This window comes from Hippopotamus amphibius, chromosome 7 (genome assembly GCF_030028045.1).
Source record: "Hippopotamus amphibius kiboko isolate mHipAmp2 chromosome 7, mHipAmp2.hap2, whole genome shotgun sequence".
In the NCBI taxonomy this organism is placed as follows: domain Eukaryota; kingdom Metazoa; phylum Chordata; class Mammalia; order Artiodactyla; family Hippopotamidae; genus Hippopotamus; species Hippopotamus amphibius.
In genome coordinates this window covers 36,134,073-36,152,991 of record NC_080192.1, presented here as the reverse complement: position 1 = coordinate 36,152,991, position 18,919 = coordinate 36,134,073, and the positions used below count along the sequence as shown (strand labels likewise).

The window sequence follows — 18,919 nt, the reverse complement described above, 5'->3', positions numbered from 1 at the left end:
CTTTGGGTATATGCCCAGGAGTGGGATGACTGGATCATATGGTAGTTCTATTTGTAGTTTTTTAAGGAACCTCCAAATTGTTTTCCATAGTGGCTGTACCAACTTACAGTCCCACCAACAGTGCAGGAGAGTTCCCTTTTCTCCACACCCTCTCCAACATTTGTGGTTTCCAGACTTTGTGATGATGGCCATTCTGATCGGTGTGAGGTGATACCTCATTGTGGCTTTGACTTGCATTTCTCTGATGATGAGTGATGTTGAGCATCTTTTCATGTGTGTGTTGGCCATCTGTATGTCTTCTTTGGAGAAATGTCTATTTAGGTATCAACACGTTATTATTTTTTAAATTAGGCATTATTTTTTTTCTGACTTTATTTCTCTGATTAGGGATGGGATGCACACTCATGGTGGCAATCATTTGCCAACTAAATCAGGTCTGTTGGGACACTAATATTTAGCCAGTTCTCACAGGTTTGACAGTTGCTGTTGATAAATAGCTATTGCTTCCTAACCCCCTGAGGCTTTTATTTTCCTTGATCACCTTGTGCCCTCACCTGAGATCACCTGGACCTCCCCAAGGAACAACTACTTAAAGTTTAATGCTGGACATAGCAGACGCCCTATAAAACCCTGTTCCAGTACTGCCCATTCTCTGGTAATTGTTAATATTTTGAATATCCATCCCTGGGTATAACATATGTGAAATCCAGAGCCAACAACTGACCACCTACCTTAATTACAAGGTGTAGTTCTCCAGATTGTATCTGAGGCCCAGGAAGGATTTTAGAGGGAGTTTTGAGTAATGAAAGCTGTGTGGAGCTTTGCTGTGAAAATTGTTCCTCTCCTTCAAATACAGGAAAAGCTTCAGGACTTTATTCTGCCTATCAACTTATTTTCCACTTTCCTTTGTTTTATCAGAGCGTTGCTCCAGCCTTTTGTGTCATGTTTTCCCTTGGTTAATATAGAAAGTAAGAAATGATGGTGATTTTGTTTGTATGCACATATAGCCTGTTGACTCTTTGCTCCTGTGTGCCTGTGGAGATGGAATACCATGCATATTTTCGTCAGGAAGTGATTTTGATCACCTCGTTAATATGCTGGGTTAAGCCTAGCTAAGTGGGACACTGTGGTAGGCACAATAATGGCTTCCCAAATGTAGCAACGTCCTTATCCTCAGAACCTGTGGATATGCTTTCTTTAAGGATTTTAAAATGGGAGATGATCCTGTGTTATCTGGGTGGGCCTGGGGCAGTCATGAGGGTTCCTGTATTGGAAAGAAGGAGGCAGGAGAGTCAGAGTCAGAGAAGAGAGGATGGAAGCAGAGGTTGTGTGATGGAATTAATTGCTGGCTTTGAAGATGAGAAAGAGCCCGTGAGTCCAGGAATGGCTTCTATCAGCTGGAAAAGGAACTGGATTCTCACCTAGAGCCTCCAGAAGGAGCACAGTCCTGACGCTGATTTCAGTCCAGTGAAACCCCTTTTGGACTTACGGCCTCTGGAACTGGAAGATGATAAATTTGTGATTTTTTGCCTCTAAGTGTATGGTAATAATAGGAAACGAATACAGACACCGATATCACCTTTTTTGCCGATAATTAAGGTTATCCAGCTTCAGTTCTTATACTGTTAAGTACAAGCCAGAGGACAGAAGGAACAAAACCATTTGACCTGCCTCCCTTCCTCCATCATTGTTGAGACGGGAAGGCTTGGGATTTTGCGTGGTTGGTGTTCTCTCTCTCAAATCTACTCAAAATTTTCTTCTACCACTCTGCCATCGTTTTGTTTTGTTTTGTTTTTTGATTACTTAGTTTCTGATTACTTAGTTTCTAATCTGTGCAATATATACATTAGTCAAAAGGGACAAAAATAAGACCCTGTTAGGTTAAAAACAAAAATAGAAGTCTAGTTTTCAGAAGGATCTTTTCGCAAAAACTCTAATACCCTATTCTTGAAGCCCCTCCTTGAGATGTGATTTGGAGATATGCTGTCTCCTTGTCGTAACAGCAGCTTTTATTCTTAATGTGAGTTATACTTAGAAACTGGTTTGCCTCAGGGTAAACCATCTACAGAGGTCTGCTTGATGCAAAATAAGTACTAAGGCTGAAGCTCAGGAAATAGGAGAGATTTAAAAATTAAGTGACTTGATTCAAGAAATGTACAACGGTGACTTCTCAATAGAGTTTAAAAATTCAATTAATTTTCATCAGAGTTGAAATCTGAAAGTGGAAAAACTATAAAAAATAGTTTGGCATGATTCTAATAGTCTGTTTTTGAAGTTGTTATTTAAAGACTGGAAGGCTTTTTGGTCAATAGAAAAGTCAATAAATGCAGAATGCTCCATGGTGAAATCCTTCTGTTCGATAGCTTTCTAGTATGTTACACTAACTCAGCATCAGTTAGACCTTTTGGTCAGTGCTGTGAGTTGCAAAAGAAATGATGTCTGCCAAAGGGAATTGACTAAAACACAGTTGTGTTGCTTTATTGTACATTATTATTCTTCAAGAATAACCCAAGTTTTTTTTTTTTTTTTAATTTTGATTGGGGGTGTGTTTAATTAAATGAAATGGAGGTAAGGGCCTCCTCAGTGCAGAAATTTCATGACTGGAGACATTGGAGTAGCACAAGTAGCACTCGAACACCAGTCCAAAGATCTGATTTTTTTTTTCTCCTAATCTGCTTCTTCCTCACTATGTGACCTTGGACAAGAGTCTTTATTCTCTTCGCTAAAAAAAGATGGGAAAGGCATTTGTGACATCACTAGATGCATATAAAAATACATTGAAAACTAGAAATTTCTATATGTACATTAAGTCATGGTGGTTCTTATATAAACTTCCTCATCATTCTTCTCACCTCTTTTAGCCACTTTGGGGATCCGGAGAGAGTCACAAGCTAAGACAGGCTGGTGTGACCAGTATTGACTTTATTGTGGTGACAGCATGCATGTCACGATGTCCACAGACTTGAGACAACTGTGGCTTTGTTTCTCTGTTATCTCATTACTCTCCTAATATCATTTCCACCCTCAAAACTACTAATGCACCATAATCAGCTTAAAAGCAGTGTTAGTCCCAGAGTAGTTGCATGTGAACATAATGTAGATAATGAAACTCTTGTTTGGTTTGAAAGTTAATTAGGCTTTTGGTGGAGCACACTTCCTACCACGATGATCATTTTCAGCATGTGGAGCCCATTAAGCAGTGTTGGAGCTGGATTCACAGTTTAATGTGCTAACACTGCATCTGTTTCTACCCTGATGATAACACCTGGATCGGTTTAAAACTGATGTAGAAGTTTAAGATGTGGTGTAGTTAATTTCTAAAACAACTGTTGATCTTTATAGGTGTGAACCCCGTGGTCTTTCACATTCCAGACGAATTCACTGCCATTTGAATTGATACCTGTGTGCGCTTTCAGAATGGGAAATAAAAAACACGTGCCTTCCCCTCTAGGAGCTTTATTTGTCACTTAAATCCTGAGAGGTGACAATGATGAGACTATTATTTTTTTGCTTTTTGGGGGGAGGATGGAGAGGAAGATGGCTTTATGTTGTCCTCTTGTAACCTGTATCAAATGTTCATCCAAAATGAATAGCTGATGGATGATTTTCCTTTCTGCTTTGTCAAAACACATGCATACACATAGTTCAAGCCATTAATGATGCCATGAGTAAGTCATTGATTCCTCTTGAGAGCCCTGAAATGGACAGGTTTTAAAAATTAAAGTAAGGTGATTCTGTTACTGCGACTACACACCTTATCTCTGTGGCTGGCTAAAAGCAGAGTGCCAGTTCAATGGAGCTTTGAAAAATGACTTTTCCCAATGACCTACTGCCTTTACAGACAGCAGAGTTTGGAGTTCATTTTTAAAGTGGTAAATGCCCTTGGAGGGTTGTAGTACAATTATATTCCCATTAGAAAGGCTGAACTTCTCTCCAGGATGCCCTCAAAAAAGAAACCATTAGAAGGTGGGACCACTATAGCATTTGGGGATGCCTATTCTCTTATCCTCCCCAAGGCAACTTTTAATGTTAGTTTTTCAATGTGAAAATCCATCTGCTCTGAGTGGAGTGACCATGATAGAGTGTGTGACATTGCCTTTTTTCACAAGGTGATCACATTTCTGATGTTAAACTTTTCTAGATTGTCTTCCAGGGCATCACAAATTATAGCCAAGTTACTGTTCACCTGCCTAGCATTGGCTTATATGAAGAATGTAAAGAGGACTTTTTCAAATGCTGTGTTGACTTTTACTTTTTGTTAGCAAAGATATAAAAGGTTTAATATATATTCTCCTGCTTTTTAGACGTTGCTATCTTTGAAAACATAGTGATGTGTGTGTGTGTGTGTGTGTGTGTGTGTGTGTGTGTGTGAGATTAGAAATGCCTGGTGTAATCCATTTTCTACTTTGTGCAAGGAAAAAATAAGCCTTGAGAAGCTAAAAAAACAAAACAAAACAGTTTGCAGAACACATTATAGTTTTGTTAGAATTGATGACCTTTTTGTCAAAAAGAAATATCCAAGCCTAGCTTCTTTGATGATATACAACTGTTGTCCTTTCAATGAGGCTGCTTCCCAGAATATCCTAATTAGGCTGTGCACTATGACATAAGTCCTGTGACTTTTTTTCCTTTCTGTTACGCTTTTTGGTCCCCTCACTTAACCTTGCCGTCATCCATTCTCCCAGATGAGTTAGACCGCTGTGAACATTGTTCTTGCACCCTTAGCTTGGTTAATGGGCTTAACTTATGATGAATACAGGCACAATTTCAGGTGGGTGTGGTGGGGGAGAGAGGAACAAAAGACCTGAAGAATATGCTAAGAGAAAAGGTAAACAATACCAGGAACCGAATCCTGGATGGAGTGCTGTGTCGTGGAGTGTACTCTATGGGGTCCAGGAAGGCGAGGAAGGTGATTCATTGTGGTAACAGTCATTTGCTAAGCAACTACTATGGTGTCAGGAGTTAACCTCCTTATCTTATTTAATTATTATCTTATTTTTATCTTCACCAGGAATAGCAGTTTATAGATGAGAACACTGAATCATACAGTTAGTATATTCAAGAGGAAGAATTTGAATTGAGATTTGGCTAACTCTACAGTGTGTACGTGTGTGCGTTTTCACTGAACATGGATTTTAGCAGTTGCTTCAAATAAAAGATGTAGATTAATTTTTAAAAACTGGAGTGAACATTAGATCTGTTATGCTTAGATTCCTCTGATTAAATGCTATCTCCCATTCTTACACTTAGGTTCTGCTTGTTCGTTTCATTACTTGTGAATTTATTTAATTAGCATGGATATTTATGTGTTGAAAATTTTTCTTTTATTGGCAACGGACAGGGTGACAGAACCTATGTTTTGTGAAGGCAGTGATGGTCAAGAAGGGCTAAAACTCATATCCAACTCTTGCAAGTTTGAGGATTCGGGTGCCAGCACAAGGGTAAAATATAATACCATGCTTAAGAGTCTTAAAGAGACATGTTGGTATTTCGTGATCTGTCTGTTTATAACACAAGATCTGAGAGAGCTGGTAGTTTTCATTATTCAGCATAAGTATTTTGAATACCTACCATGTGATTTGTTTAAAGGGCCGCAGAGCAAAAAGTGTCTGGGCTTCCTGAAGTTTGATTTATTACTTGATAATTAAAGTTTGGTCAATGAATGACATCTATATTAGAAAGTACTATATTTTGGAATGTCGATAAATGGTGGAGTTAATATCTTTCTCTCCTCCTTCGGGGATGAAATATCTCTTGCTTTCCATGTCAAATTAGAGACTTGCTGGTGGTTTGTGGACCAAATGTTTGGGTACTTTGTGTAGGCTCATCTGTGTTAGTTTTAAATTAGAGTGTTTTCCTCCTTGCCTATCTGTTTTTCATCAGGGCTCATATATTATTGGGTCCAAAAAGACTCTGATTTAGCTGTGAGGCTGATTTTATTGTAGGGATGTCTGTGTATCCTGTCATCACAGGCAACCCTGGTGAAACTTCCCATGTTGTGTGTGTGTGTGTGTTGCTGCAATATGTTTAAAGTCTGATCTTTCTCAGATGTATGTGTGTGTGTATAACTTTTATGGCTGAAAAGGGATGCAGGCAGGAAAATTTCTGCCAGAATATGTTTTCTATTATATTTTGTAATATGAAATTATAGGTTAGTTTTTGGCTTTCATAAAGCTGCCTTTTTCACCCGTCACTGGGAGACAAGTAACACCTTCTTCCTTTGACTCACGTTTTCCAAGACTCCTTAGTGTTAAAAGAAGACTTTCTTTTTGAAATGCAGAAATTAAAAGAATATGGCACAAAAGCATTTTTATAGCTTTATTGAGTCTTGAGGGTAGATATATGGATTCCAGACAAAATGCAATAATAGACTAGGATTTTACTTTCAAATCATCTTATAAACACTTCTCATGGGAGATTTATTGTCCATGTGGAGGAACAGAGCTGCTTTGAAGGTTAAATGGAGTAGTATGGAGAACAGTGTTCAAGGTCTTTCTCTGCCTCTTATTAAGTATGTGCTCTTCTTTAACTCAACCTATCCAGCTTAGTTTTCTATTTTATAGCAGTATAAATGAGATGACGTGTGTATGCTTTGTAGGTTTGTGATCCTAATGTAAATATGAAGTAGCACTTGTGTTTTATTACGTGTGTTTAGTTAGAGTTAATGCCCCATTGGCATGATCAAGATTTTTTTTCCCTCTGGTAAACCATGTAGACAAATCCTGTCAGAACTAAGAATGAGATACCTCTTAAAGTCCTATTTACACTCACAAAGCAGTTCAACCCCTGTCATCAGAAACAGAGCACCAGACATAGTATTGGACAAATGTAGCTTTTGTGTGAAATCTAGTTTCTGTGAAAGGCTGAAGGATAAACAGGAAAGTGTATGTAATTATGTACAACAGTCTCTATGGTATAGTAGGGTGGATTTGTTTGTTAGGACAGCCATAACAAAATACCACAGACGAGGTGGCTTACACAACAGAAATTTATGTTCTTACCGTTCTGGAGGGTGGAAGTCCCAGATCAAGGTTCAGGCAGGTTTGGTTTCCCCTGAGGCCTCTTCTTGGCTTGCAGATGGCTGCCTTCCTGTTGGTCCGCACATGGCTTTTTTTTCTGTGCACATCCACCCCTCGTGTCTCTCTGTGTGCCCAAATTTCCTGTTCTTATGAGGACACCAGTTAGATTGCATTAGGGCCCAGCCTAAAGGCCTCATTTTAACTTCATCACCTCTTTAAAGCCCCGATTTCCAAATACAGTCACATTCTGAGACCCTTAGAGCTTCAACATATGGATTTTCGGGGGACACAATTCAGTCCATAACATAGGGAGGGCAGCAGACGAGGAACTGAAGCTTGGATTCCAGTGTGGGCAGCGCTGATCTTTACTGATGCAATTGTTCAGGCAGAACTCCTAACTTGTCACGTCCACATCTGCTTACTCACAGGGCTCAAGACAGTCGTGAACATGAGCATACTCTGTGAAATGTAAAAGCATGATACAAATGCAAGGTGCTATTGTAACATGAATACCTGTGAGGGATACATTGGCAACATGTAGAGAATTTTAAGTAGAAAAGACAAAGGATCATTGCAAACATTTGGCTAAAGAAGCCTCTTGGCTAGTCTCTTTGGCTGAAGGAGAGGCGTGGATAAAAGAAAGGTGATTTGGTTAAGACTTAATTCAGAGAAGACAGGAGTTAGGCTTACAGATAAGCCAAACATCTGGATGATGTAGTGTGAATATCTTCCCATCTCCCAATGCCTGTTTTCTTAAAGCCTATTATTTTCTTGATTAAAAAAAAAAGTTTCCCCTACCTTCCATGCTCTGGCAGTGAGAGCTGTTAGTAGGTTTCCAAGCAGTATCAGAGCCGGAAGGCACTTTTCCTATTTACCTTAAGTGCATATCCTATGACCTTTCCTCGAGAATGTGATTTGTTTTTAAGGTAATACTGAGTAGTTGGGTAAACTTCCACGTACTTTCAGATATCTGTTCTGAAGTTTGTACAGAGCATTTATATACATAGGCAAGTATTTTAACTGAAAAAGTATATTCTCAGCTTGCCATGCCTACCTATTTAGAATGCATTTGGATTCTTATTTTTTAATTTTTTAAAATTTTTATTTATTTATTGGCTATGTTGGGTCTTGATTGCTGCACAGGCTTTCTCTAGTTGTGGGGAGCGGGGGCTACTCTTTGTTGTGGTGCGCGGGCTTTTTGCAGTGGCTTCTCTTGTGGAGCACGGGCTCTAGGAGTGTGGGCTTCAGTAGTTGCAGCACATGGACTCATTAGTTGTGGCTTGCAGGCTCTAGAGCACAGGCTCAGTAGTTGTGGCACACCGGCTTAGTTGCTCCGCAGCATGTGGGATCTTCCCGGACCACCAGGGCTTGATCCTGTGTCCCCTGCATGGGCAGGTAGATTCTTTTTTTTTTTTTTAAAGGTCTTTATTGGAATATAATTGCTTTACACTGTTGTGCCAAGTTTTGAGGTACACCAAAGTGAATCAGCTGTATTTATACATATATCCCCATATCCCCTCCTTCCCACGACTCCACCCCACCCTCCCTATCCTGGCCCTCTAAGTCATCAGCCATCATCAAGTTTATCTGCCTGTGTTATGCAGGAACTTCCCATGAGCTATCTATTTTACATTTGGTAGTGTATATATGTCAGTGCTACTCTCTCACTTCGTTGCAGCTCCCTGCCGCCACCCGCCCCCCACCTCACCCCGTCCTCAAGCCTGTTCTCTACATCTGCATCTTTATTCTTGGCAGGCGGATTCTTAACCACTGTGCCACCAGGGAAGTGTGCATTTGGATTCTTAAGCGCAAAGCACATCATCCTCTTTTATTCTGTAAAAACACATAGAACAAGACCATGCACAAAAGAGGTGTTTCTGGAATCTCATGATTACACCTGTGTTCTCTTTCTTGGACTCTGGTGTCCGATACAGCCCAGTCATTTTTGAAAGCTTTGAACTGTATAAAAAACTATAATCTCATATTCATTTCTCCTCTTAAAAAGTGAAACATTTGTAATATTTTTAAAATAGAAAAATTATAAGGAACCAGTCATACTTTAAAACATATCACTAGTGGTCAAGACCCCATCTTAAGGGAAACATAGTATGAAATGTAAGAAAACCAAAATTTTTAAATCACCTTTTTATAGAACTACGAATTTATGAAAACCTATGAAACTGACAGAAATTCATAAATTATATAAAGTAGTGTACTGAAGTGGTTCGTAAACTTGAAGTTAACTTTTGGGAGTGAAAAAGCTTCATAGTACTTCTTCTAGTGGTTATTAATTTCAAGTCTGGAAAACTAGGAATAAAGATATTTTCATTAAGCTTTTATGCTGAGACTGATTCAATTTATGGCAGTGTGAAGGAGGTGAACTGTAAGTATAATATTTTATGTTAGGGTGGCATGATATGTATATAGTGAACAAATACTTGTGTGGAAAATATTAATATTGTTTTTCATCATGCACATTGTAAGGCAATGAAAAATATTTCAGGTTGTTAAGAAGCTGATATTAAGGTAGAGGATTATTATAATCAGTGAAATTAAATGCTTGGAGTATGGTTTTTGTGATAATCTCATGCTGTTAGTTTTTGCTTTAACCTTGTGAAATGCTTTCCATATCAATATTTAAAAAACATTTTTAGGTAACAGAAGTTTTAATTTTATAATTTTTAAAAAAATAATTTTATACTTTTATTTTCCTTTCATTTTTTGACTGTGCCATGTGGCATGCAGGATCTTAGTTGCCTGACCAGGTAGACCAGGTTCTGAACCCATGCCCTCTGCAGTGGAAGCGTGGAGTCCTAACCACTGGACCGCCAGGGAATTCCCAGAAGTTTCAATTTTAAATCATCAACTTTCTTTTAAATGGATTATTAATTCATTTTCAGGGTTACTTAAAGTTTTTCTTGACCATTTCCTGTAGAAACTCTGAACATGGCAGCATTGATTTATTTGGGGAACTAAAGACATTTATTTAGCCAAGGTTCATCCTTTTCATTTTCTCCCACTAAGACGAGAGTGTCTGGGCAAACTCTAGACTTGGGAAGCTCTAGGGAGTGAATCTGAATCTCCAGCAGCTCTGGGGCTTAGTTCAGCTGCAGCTGGGGCCACATTTAATCAGAAGCTTATTTTTCTTTGTTTTGGGGGGAGAACTGGAGAGGGTTGCTGTGTCAGATGTAGCTTGTAAAACTCCTTTATTGCTTATAGGAAAAACTCCTACAGGGATGGAAGAGGGGTCCACTAAGAATATCCCTTTAGTTATAAGGCCAGGCATTCTCTGACTTACCTTCTCACCAAGCAAACAGTTATTTGGGGGCCCTGTTCCTTGGATGTCTGACAACAGGCTCTGTTACTCCTGTGACCTCTTTTCATTCAACAACTAGACAGTGACAATTCACATTTTTTAAAAAGTGCCAGTTGCTTAGAAAGTCATCATCTAGGAGATCAAGATGGAAATAAGTAAGTTTAGGAATGTGTTACGTGTGTAATGATAGTTTCATGCCTAAAGCATAGTGCCTTCCATTTCTGCAGGGACCAAGAAAGCTAACACTGAAATTTTCTATCCCTACCTGACGTTCCTCTAGGAATCTGAAATGCATTGCTTCTCCCCAGACTGAGACAGGCTTTAAGATGTTACAGAATATCTCTCATTTCCCTACCCTGATAGTATTTGCATATTAACTGCATCTTTCTAAACATAATGGCTTATCCCTAAAGAGGGACTCTAATGAAGGGATTATAGGTTAAGTGGCAAATATGTGCCCAAGACATTTGGATAAGCCAATTAACCTGATGGTTTTTCTCAGTTAATTATCATTGAGTGAGCAGAGTTTAGTGCCCAGAGTGAGTGAACTACTTTTAGATGAAAGTGATAATTCCCTATATACTTAAAACAATGTAGAATTTTTCTAAAAGGTGAGTGCAGCTTATCAATACCAATCATTTCTAGTTAGAATTCAGTTCATCAAATATATATTGAAATGCCTATTGTGTGCAAAGTTCCAAAAGGTAAATAAGATGCTGTTCTGTTTCTTAGGAGTTAACCGCGTGCATTGTGGAAATAAAGCAAGTTCTAACAAGACAATAGCTGAATCGGACCTGAAGACCATCAGGGAGCTTGCTGTCTAGCCACATTGCTCTCCATCCCATGGAGGACAATAGTACAAGATAGAGTAATGCCAGTGATTCCTGCCACTCCATCCCTCAAACTTCACTCTAGCCAAACCAACCTACTGCATATTTTCAGGTCCCAAGCTCACCACCTTCTCTCCTGCCTTATGGTCCTTAAAAATATTGCCTATCAGTCTGGCAACATCCCAACTCCCTTACTCCTTCGTTTAATTGTTTCCATATATGTAGACATGCTTTCCTCCAGGAAGCTCTTGACCTGCTAAGACTGTCGGGAGTCTGTTCTGTTCTCCCAAGGCAATCAGGGTTTCGTGTTAGAGTGCCATTTATCATACTGCAGTGAAATTGCCTGTACACGTCTTTGCCTCTTTTCCTAGGCTGTTTCTCAAAGTTGGTGCATCTGTTTTGCTCACCATTCTGTCTGCAGTGCCCTTTATAGTGTCTAGCCCATCATGGAATGAATGAATAAATCAGTGAGTGAATAATTTTCTTAAGACAGAATTAATCCATTTCGTTGAACTGTGGTTTTCAATAGCTTAGAGAGGAGGGACTGTTAAAATCACCTGTGCCCTGATTTCAATGCATATGTTTCCTCCTACTCCTTCTGAAATGTCTTCTACATATCACCCCATTTAAGATCCTTGATGATGGTAGTAGGAAGTCCGTGTTGCTAATGGGAATGTGTCAGTGCGCAATGTCGAAATCGAGCAGATTTGCGACAATAACTAGGAGAGACTTTGGAGAGACTGAGGTGTAACAAACAAGCATTGGTGATTGAAGCATATTTGGACATATGTAAACTGGTTGAAGAATAGCAATCCAGGCAGAGGAAGGGAAAACATGATCTGAGCCAAGCCCTAGAAGCTGGGAAGTTCAGTTGACGTTAAGGATGCATATGGAGAGGTAATGGGAGATTGGCCTAGAAGTCATAACAGGGTTGGCTGTGAATGCTGGGCTGGGAAGGGTGTTTATTATCATAAGAAATAGGGCATGATGAGGGAGTCTTGTGAAGCAGAGTGATGGTGTTCAGGTTATAAACTTCAGGAGTTATATTTCAGGAAGTTTCTCTATCCACAGTATGTGTGATAGATCAAAAGGGGAATGAAAGCAGGCAGGGACAACTCTTTAGTTCAGATTTACAAATACTTTGTTATGTGCCTAATATGTATTGGGCATTGGGAGAAAATATATTCTTTCCATGAGGGGATTTAGAGCCTAATGAAGGAAACAGAATAATAAACAGGCACTTTTAATAAGCCTGCTAAGCAGTGGAGGTAGGAAATGATGGAGGCCTGAATGAAGGGAGGAGAGAAGAGAAGTTAGAGGTGAATTTAAGGGAAACTTGTGAGCTGGATTTTTCTCTGAGGTCCTGACCAGCATCAAAATATCTGTAACCAATTGAAAAGTAGATGTAGGAGCAAAGAGAGAAGGAGCCCTCATGCACAACCGTAGTGTCAGTGGTGGAAGAATGATGGTACTTAATAAGGGGCTTGTGTGAAAAGGACGTGGTTTGTGAGGAAAATTATTTGGATTCAGTCTTATTAAGCTTAAGATACTGAAAGGGCAACTAACAATGTTAGTTGATAGTTACACAGTGCTATTTATTTATTGGCTGCGTTGGGTCTTCATTGTTGCGTGTGAGCTTTCTCTAGTTGCGATGAGCAGGGGGCTACTCTTCGTTGTGGTGCTCCGGTTTCTCATTGCAGTGGCTTCTCTTGTGGCTCACAGGCTCTAGAGCACGGGCTTAGTTGCTCCGTGGCATGTGGGATTTTCCTGGAGCAGGGCTCGAACCCATGTCCCCTGCATTGGCAGGCGGATTCATAACCACTGTGCCACCTAGGAAGTCCCCACAGTGCTATTTTTATTTAGTCCTCGTTTGGTGCAGATGTCAGAATAACAGTTTAAACTAGTGTATGAGTAAAAGGCAGTTATTGGTTTATTTAGCAGTGTTAGCTTCAGGCATGACAGGATCCAGCTGCACTAGGAATTGCCTCTTTGTCTCCTTGATCTAGGTTTTTTGTGTTGGCTTCATTCTTAGGCTCTGTCTTTAGGGAATCCTTTTGTAGCCCCTGGATTTCATCTCATTCTTAAAAGAAGATGTCCTTTCCCAGTAGATTGTTGGAACTGTTTTGACTCTGATTGACCTTGCTGGCTGCTAAGTCAGTTCTTGTGGCCAGGAATGAGGATGGGGGGATATAGTACACTAATTGGCCAAATCAAATGATAACCTTTCATCAGGAGGTGAGGACAACAGCTTCACTCTATTCACATGGACTGAGGGTGGATGTGGTCCGTTCTCAGAAGGAAAAACAGGACAGTGTTAACTAGAAGAAAGGGTTTGGAAAAACTAATGCATGACACCAAGCTAAGTAATTTTCAAACATTTTAGTTTGACGTCGCCTCATTGGGTCTTCAGCACAACAGTTTGTGAGAAGTGTTATTATCTACCAACTGTAGGTAAAGAAGCTGCTCTTTAGAGAGGTTAACTGGTCAAAGCTAACACACTTGGTGTTGGTAGAGGAACCAGGAGTTCATCATTCAGGTGTGGCTATCCCCTGGGCCAGTAGACTTGGAGGCTCGTGAGCAATGGCCACGCTGGAGGCGTGGATGGAGCAAGCATCTCTTGAGTTGCAGGTGTTGGAGATGATGACCACACAGGTGGAAAGTGTAGAGAGAGGGAAGGTCAGGGGACAGAACCGGGAGAGAAATATCCACATTTAGGAGAGAGATCTGACGGGGATGCTAGCCAAGGAGAGTTGGAAAGAGAAAGTCAAAAAAGATAGGAGGGGAACCGGAAGAGTAATGTGTTAAAGACAAAGGTAAGACTTCATAAATGTTTGTTATTTTGCGCTCGGTGTCATTAAGCTTGAAGGAATTTTACGTGAAATAGTCATGACCGTGATGCATAGATTTTGAAGGCTGTAAACATGAGGAAAGAGCGTTGTGTTTGCATTGATGGCTGGCACTAGTTGTTTGGGGTTAATGGTGATAATAATACTAATAATGATAGCAGCTAACATGTGTTACATATATTACATTTAACATACTACATATAACAATGTGCTTGTTGCTTACTAACTCATTTACTCCTCAAAATGGTCCTATAGAGCAGGTACAGTTATTATCTTTGTTTTGCAGATGAAAAGACTGAGGTACAGAGAGGTGGAGTAACTCTGGTTCAATTGGTCCAGAATCAGTTTTCTTAACCACTGCATTTTACTGCCCTTCCTGGGCATAGAGAGGTGTGCTTGAGTCGCGCTGAAACAGGGCAGGTTAACAAAGGCCATGCTCTTTCTTCTTTCTCCTGCAGAACAAATTTCCACCCATCACCTAAAAAAAAAATTTTTTTTTTATATGTAGAGTTTGGCCTTTACCTACTTTTTAGTAGAACAATTGAAAGCACTTGGGAAGAGTGTGCCATTTGATATTTGGAGAAGCTAAGCATCATTCCTGCTCTGAAGGACTGATGGCCATCGTTTATGTGGGTGCTTGTGACTGAAAAGGTCAATGGACGGGAAAAATGGCAGTGAGAGAGACACACAAGGACAGTTGGGATGGTGGTGTCACATCATTCATCAGTTTTACAATAGCATTAGCCTTTGTCAGTATTTTTTAAAGGCAAAATCATAAAGCAGCAAAAAACAAAGAGCTACAAATGAACAAAACTGAAAACAGGTTAAGACCTCCTTGAAGACTTGAGAGACTGGATCTTTTTCTTCAAAAGACAGTCTCTCGGTCCTGTGTTCTCTGGGGAATTCTGCCTGTGATTGTTTCTTTTTCACATCTGCTGCTTCAGTGTTCTTCACCTTTCCTGGAGTGGAAAATTTCCCTATTCCTTAGCGTCTTTCTGAATTTTCAATACCCACTCACAGAAGTAACTTCAGAAATTATATCAGCATGAAATTTTGTTTTGAGGTAAGCCTTTTCATTAGCTGAGAAATAGCAGATTTCCCTCTTTCAGTTTTGGACTCGTGTAAGAAAATACAAATAGACGAGAATCTATTATGTCAAGTGTTGAGCAACTACCTTTACTTCTCATTTTGCTGGCAGAGTATTCAGATTCCATTAAATCCCTCTTGGTCCGTATCTTTCTTAATATGATGTGAAGGATGTGTAATGCATCCCTTATCACTGACTTGCATGTGCGACATGACTTATATACTAAAGCCCAGTACCATTTAGTCTCATTTCATGTTCTTTAGCTGTAACATTCATTGAGTAAATAAAAACCTGTCTAATAATATAACGCCCATCAGAGAGTTTTATCAGACCAAAGTCTCCCTTAGTGGAGTATATTTTGAACATGGGTGAGATGTTCCTTTGCTCTTCCATTATTGCTTTATTAATACTGTATGCCCTTTAAATCTTTTTCTACAGTATAAATTTAGGGCTGTACCTCATCAGAGTTTTCTTACAGTGAAATTATGAGGTTTGTCAGGTTTGTTCTTTGTTTTGAAATTCTTGTTTCTTGAGAGTTAGACATAGTATATCTTGTTGGCTGTTGCAGATTACTGGATTTATTGCTATGAATATAAGAAATTCTGGCAGCTTTGAACACATTTTTTAAAAAGTACTTATTTTTTCCTTTCCCTCAAAAAGTCTTTACAGAGCTGGTTATGGAGCTGAACTAATAGCACGTAGAACACCTGGTTTAGGGAACATGCTTCTCCATCCTATGTGGATCTGCCACTGAAAGGGTGAAGTATTGTCCTAAACAAAATGTGCTTTTCAGCTTTCCTCGCGAAGTTAGCCAAGCCTTATCCCACAGTGCTTTGCTGTTGAGCTTTCTGCTGCTCTGACTTTGATAGTATGAGCGTTTCTGCATTGATATTAGAGAAATTCACATCAGTGTGTAGGTTAATGTTTAGTGGAGGCCAGTTGGCTTTTCATTCTCAATGGCTGGAAATCAGCTCTCTCTGACAACACTGTTTGGCAGTTTGGCAGTTTTTCATATTTCTTTAAAATTTTAATTATAACCCATGAAGTCTTAAGCAATTACTTCTGGGGTAGACTCTTGATGGATGTCATAACAGGGTGTTTTAATTTAATGGATCCAGAATAACATCTGTTTCTAATATTTTAAAAGCCAATTTATATGGAAATTCATTTATATACAGTCAATACACGGATCCTTGTAAAAATCAAAATCAAAATTGAAAATCAGACCACTGTGATATAGTAGGTCTTCTGTTAACAAAGGATTTCACTGATGAGTAGATTCAGCTGTGCTAACACCCCAACTATTTCAGCTTAAACAAGGTAGCAATTTATTTCTCATACTCATGTAGTTTGCCCAGGGCTGGTATGGTCTACCGTGACAGCAACTCAGTTTCCTTCAATCTTATTGCTCTGTTGGCATGACTTCTATTCCTGAGGACACCTTATGGGTCACAATGGCTGCTGGAACTCCAGCTATTACGTCTGTGCTCCAGCAGGAAGCAGGTAGGGGTAGAGGAGGGAAGAATACTAAGCTTTTTCCTTTTAAGGATACTTTTTTCTAGAAATAGTACGTAGCACTCTGCTTATGTTCCACTGGCTGAATATTAGTCACTGGCCAAATATTAGTCACATGACCATATTTAGCAAGGGAAGATAGGAAATGATATTTTCTTTCCAGAAGACATGTACCCAGCTAAAAACTAAAGATGTTATGAGGGTGGGAAAAGGGAGGTATAGACATTGGAGAACTGTCTGTCACATTGAGTACTTTTTAAAACATGATCTTAACAGACCCTCTGCCCTTTGTTGAGCATCTGGAGAAGTCAGCTCGTTCTCATAAGTAGATACTATACGTAGAAGGACTAGCATAGTGTTTGGCAGAGTAGATAACTAACTACTATTAATGTATGTTGATGCCTGTTTTAATTCCAACCCCCAGATGCACCTAATTTCAGAGGTTGTGGGTCAAGCTGAATTTAATAAGGGACTTTTTGTAGATTAGAATAGTCTTTGTAGAATAATAATAGCAGCAGCTAACAGGACCAAGATGTTCTCTGCACTAGGTCTTCAGAACACTCAGGTATCTGCAAAGCGGTGTTCTTTGCATTTCTACGTAGAAGATACATGAACAATTACAAGGGTTAGAAATGTGGGATCTCCAGCTTCTCCACCGACCTACTGAATTAGAACCTATACCTGCCTGTTAATAAGATCCCCAGGTGACCTGCATGTATGGGAAGCATTGTTCTGGGCACAGATATTCTATCTAAAATTTATTTCTATTAGGGGGGCTAGTCCTTGCTCCAAGTGTATCCACCTCACCAGTATCAGCTGAGACTTTGCTGCTTAAAAAATGCAGACTCTCAGGCCTCATATCAAACAGGTACCTGAGATCTGGATTTCTACCAACATGCCACAGGAGGGCAGCTGTTTGGCAACTGCTTTTTTAAGCCTTTAACCAGGGATAAAAACTCTGCATTTATTCTTCAAAGGTATTTGCATTCAAATAAGGAAGAAAGCTTTTGAGGGAAAGAAATACAATCCTAATTGCGGGCGCCAGTGAGCATTAAGGGGAGGATCTGAATTCAATCTGTCTTTAAAGCTGGCTCCAAGGCTCATTTGCATTCATCCCGTACACCTGGAATCCCATCATAAAGCCACGTGATGACAAAGCCATGTGATGACGTAGCTTCGAAGGAAGGTGATATTTTAGCAGTATGTTTCAGCAGTGTGGTTTTTTCTTTCTTTCTGTATTTTACGTTTGATTTCTTTTTTGATATTTTGTTTTTCAGCCGTGCTATCAAGACGAATCAGGACCTTCTCCCAGAAACCCCATGGACCCACATTTTCTACAACGATTTTTGGGGGACTCTGCTGACCCACAGTGGGAGCCACAAGTCCTACCGGCCACTCTGCACACTTTCTTTCCGCCTGAATCATGCCATTGGAGGGCTGAATCCCTGGAGCTACCATCTCGTCAATGTGTTACTGCACGCGGCTGTCACTGGTCTCTTTACGAGCTTCTCTAAGATCCTGCTTGGGGACGGATACTGGACCTTCATGGCTGGCTTGATGTTCGCCTCTCACCCCATACACACGGAGGCGGTGGCAGGAATTGTGGGCCGGGCTGATGTGGGGGCCAGTCTCTTCTTCCTTCTCTCCTTGCTGTGCTACATGAAACACTGTTCTACAAGAGGCTCCTCTGCCAGGACCTGGGGCTGGTTCCTGGGGACAGGACTGTGCGCCGGATGCAGCATGTTGTGGAAGGAACAAGGAGTGACAGTCCTGGCGGTTTCAGCCATTTATGACGTCTTTGTCTTTCACAGGCTGAAAATGAAACAGATCTTGCCCACCATTTACAAAGTAAGTGATTGTTGGCACTTGAGCATTGGATTACTCAGTCCTCTCCTTGCTGGGTTCCTTTTACCCATTTAAAAAGCAAATGTGTTCCTGTTCAAAGAGAATTTAAAATAAGTGACTTTTTTGATCTTCTGGAGGTGGAAGTGTCCTCTCTGACCTTTCCCTACTAACCTGGGGGTCAGTCACTGATTATTTTATTTCTCAGGTTTCTTAACTTATGTTCATGATTTCTAAGGGGGTAGAAAGACAATTCTGCCTTGTAAAGAATATGCATCTTTATTATTTATTTATTTTTACTCCTTCATTTCGGCCCAAGTTCCCTGTAATCCAATAAATGGCCTCTAATAGGTGTTTGGAAAAATAACACAGCTGATCATAGAGCTAGATGCTCCACTCTGTAAAGAGGAAATCCTCTGCTATTTGTTAATATTACTTTTCCGGAGCTGACTTTGGAAAACAAC

At 39.9% G+C, this 18,919-nt stretch overlaps 1 protein-coding gene across 2 annotated transcripts in view; it reads left to right on the top strand.

Moving 5' to 3' along the window:
- Window positions 1–18,919, top strand: part of TMTC2 (transmembrane O-mannosyltransferase targeting cadherins 2) — a 370,895-nt gene that overhangs the window by 135,682 nt on the left and 216,294 nt on the right. For both annotated transcript variants that reach the window (XM_057742666.1, XM_057742667.1), the window contains exon 2: window positions 17,891–18,461. In XM_057742666.1, the coding sequence (XP_057598649.1) occupies window positions 17,891–18,461 (571 nt within the window). The remainder of the gene's footprint in view (window positions 1–17,890; window positions 18,462–18,919) is intronic.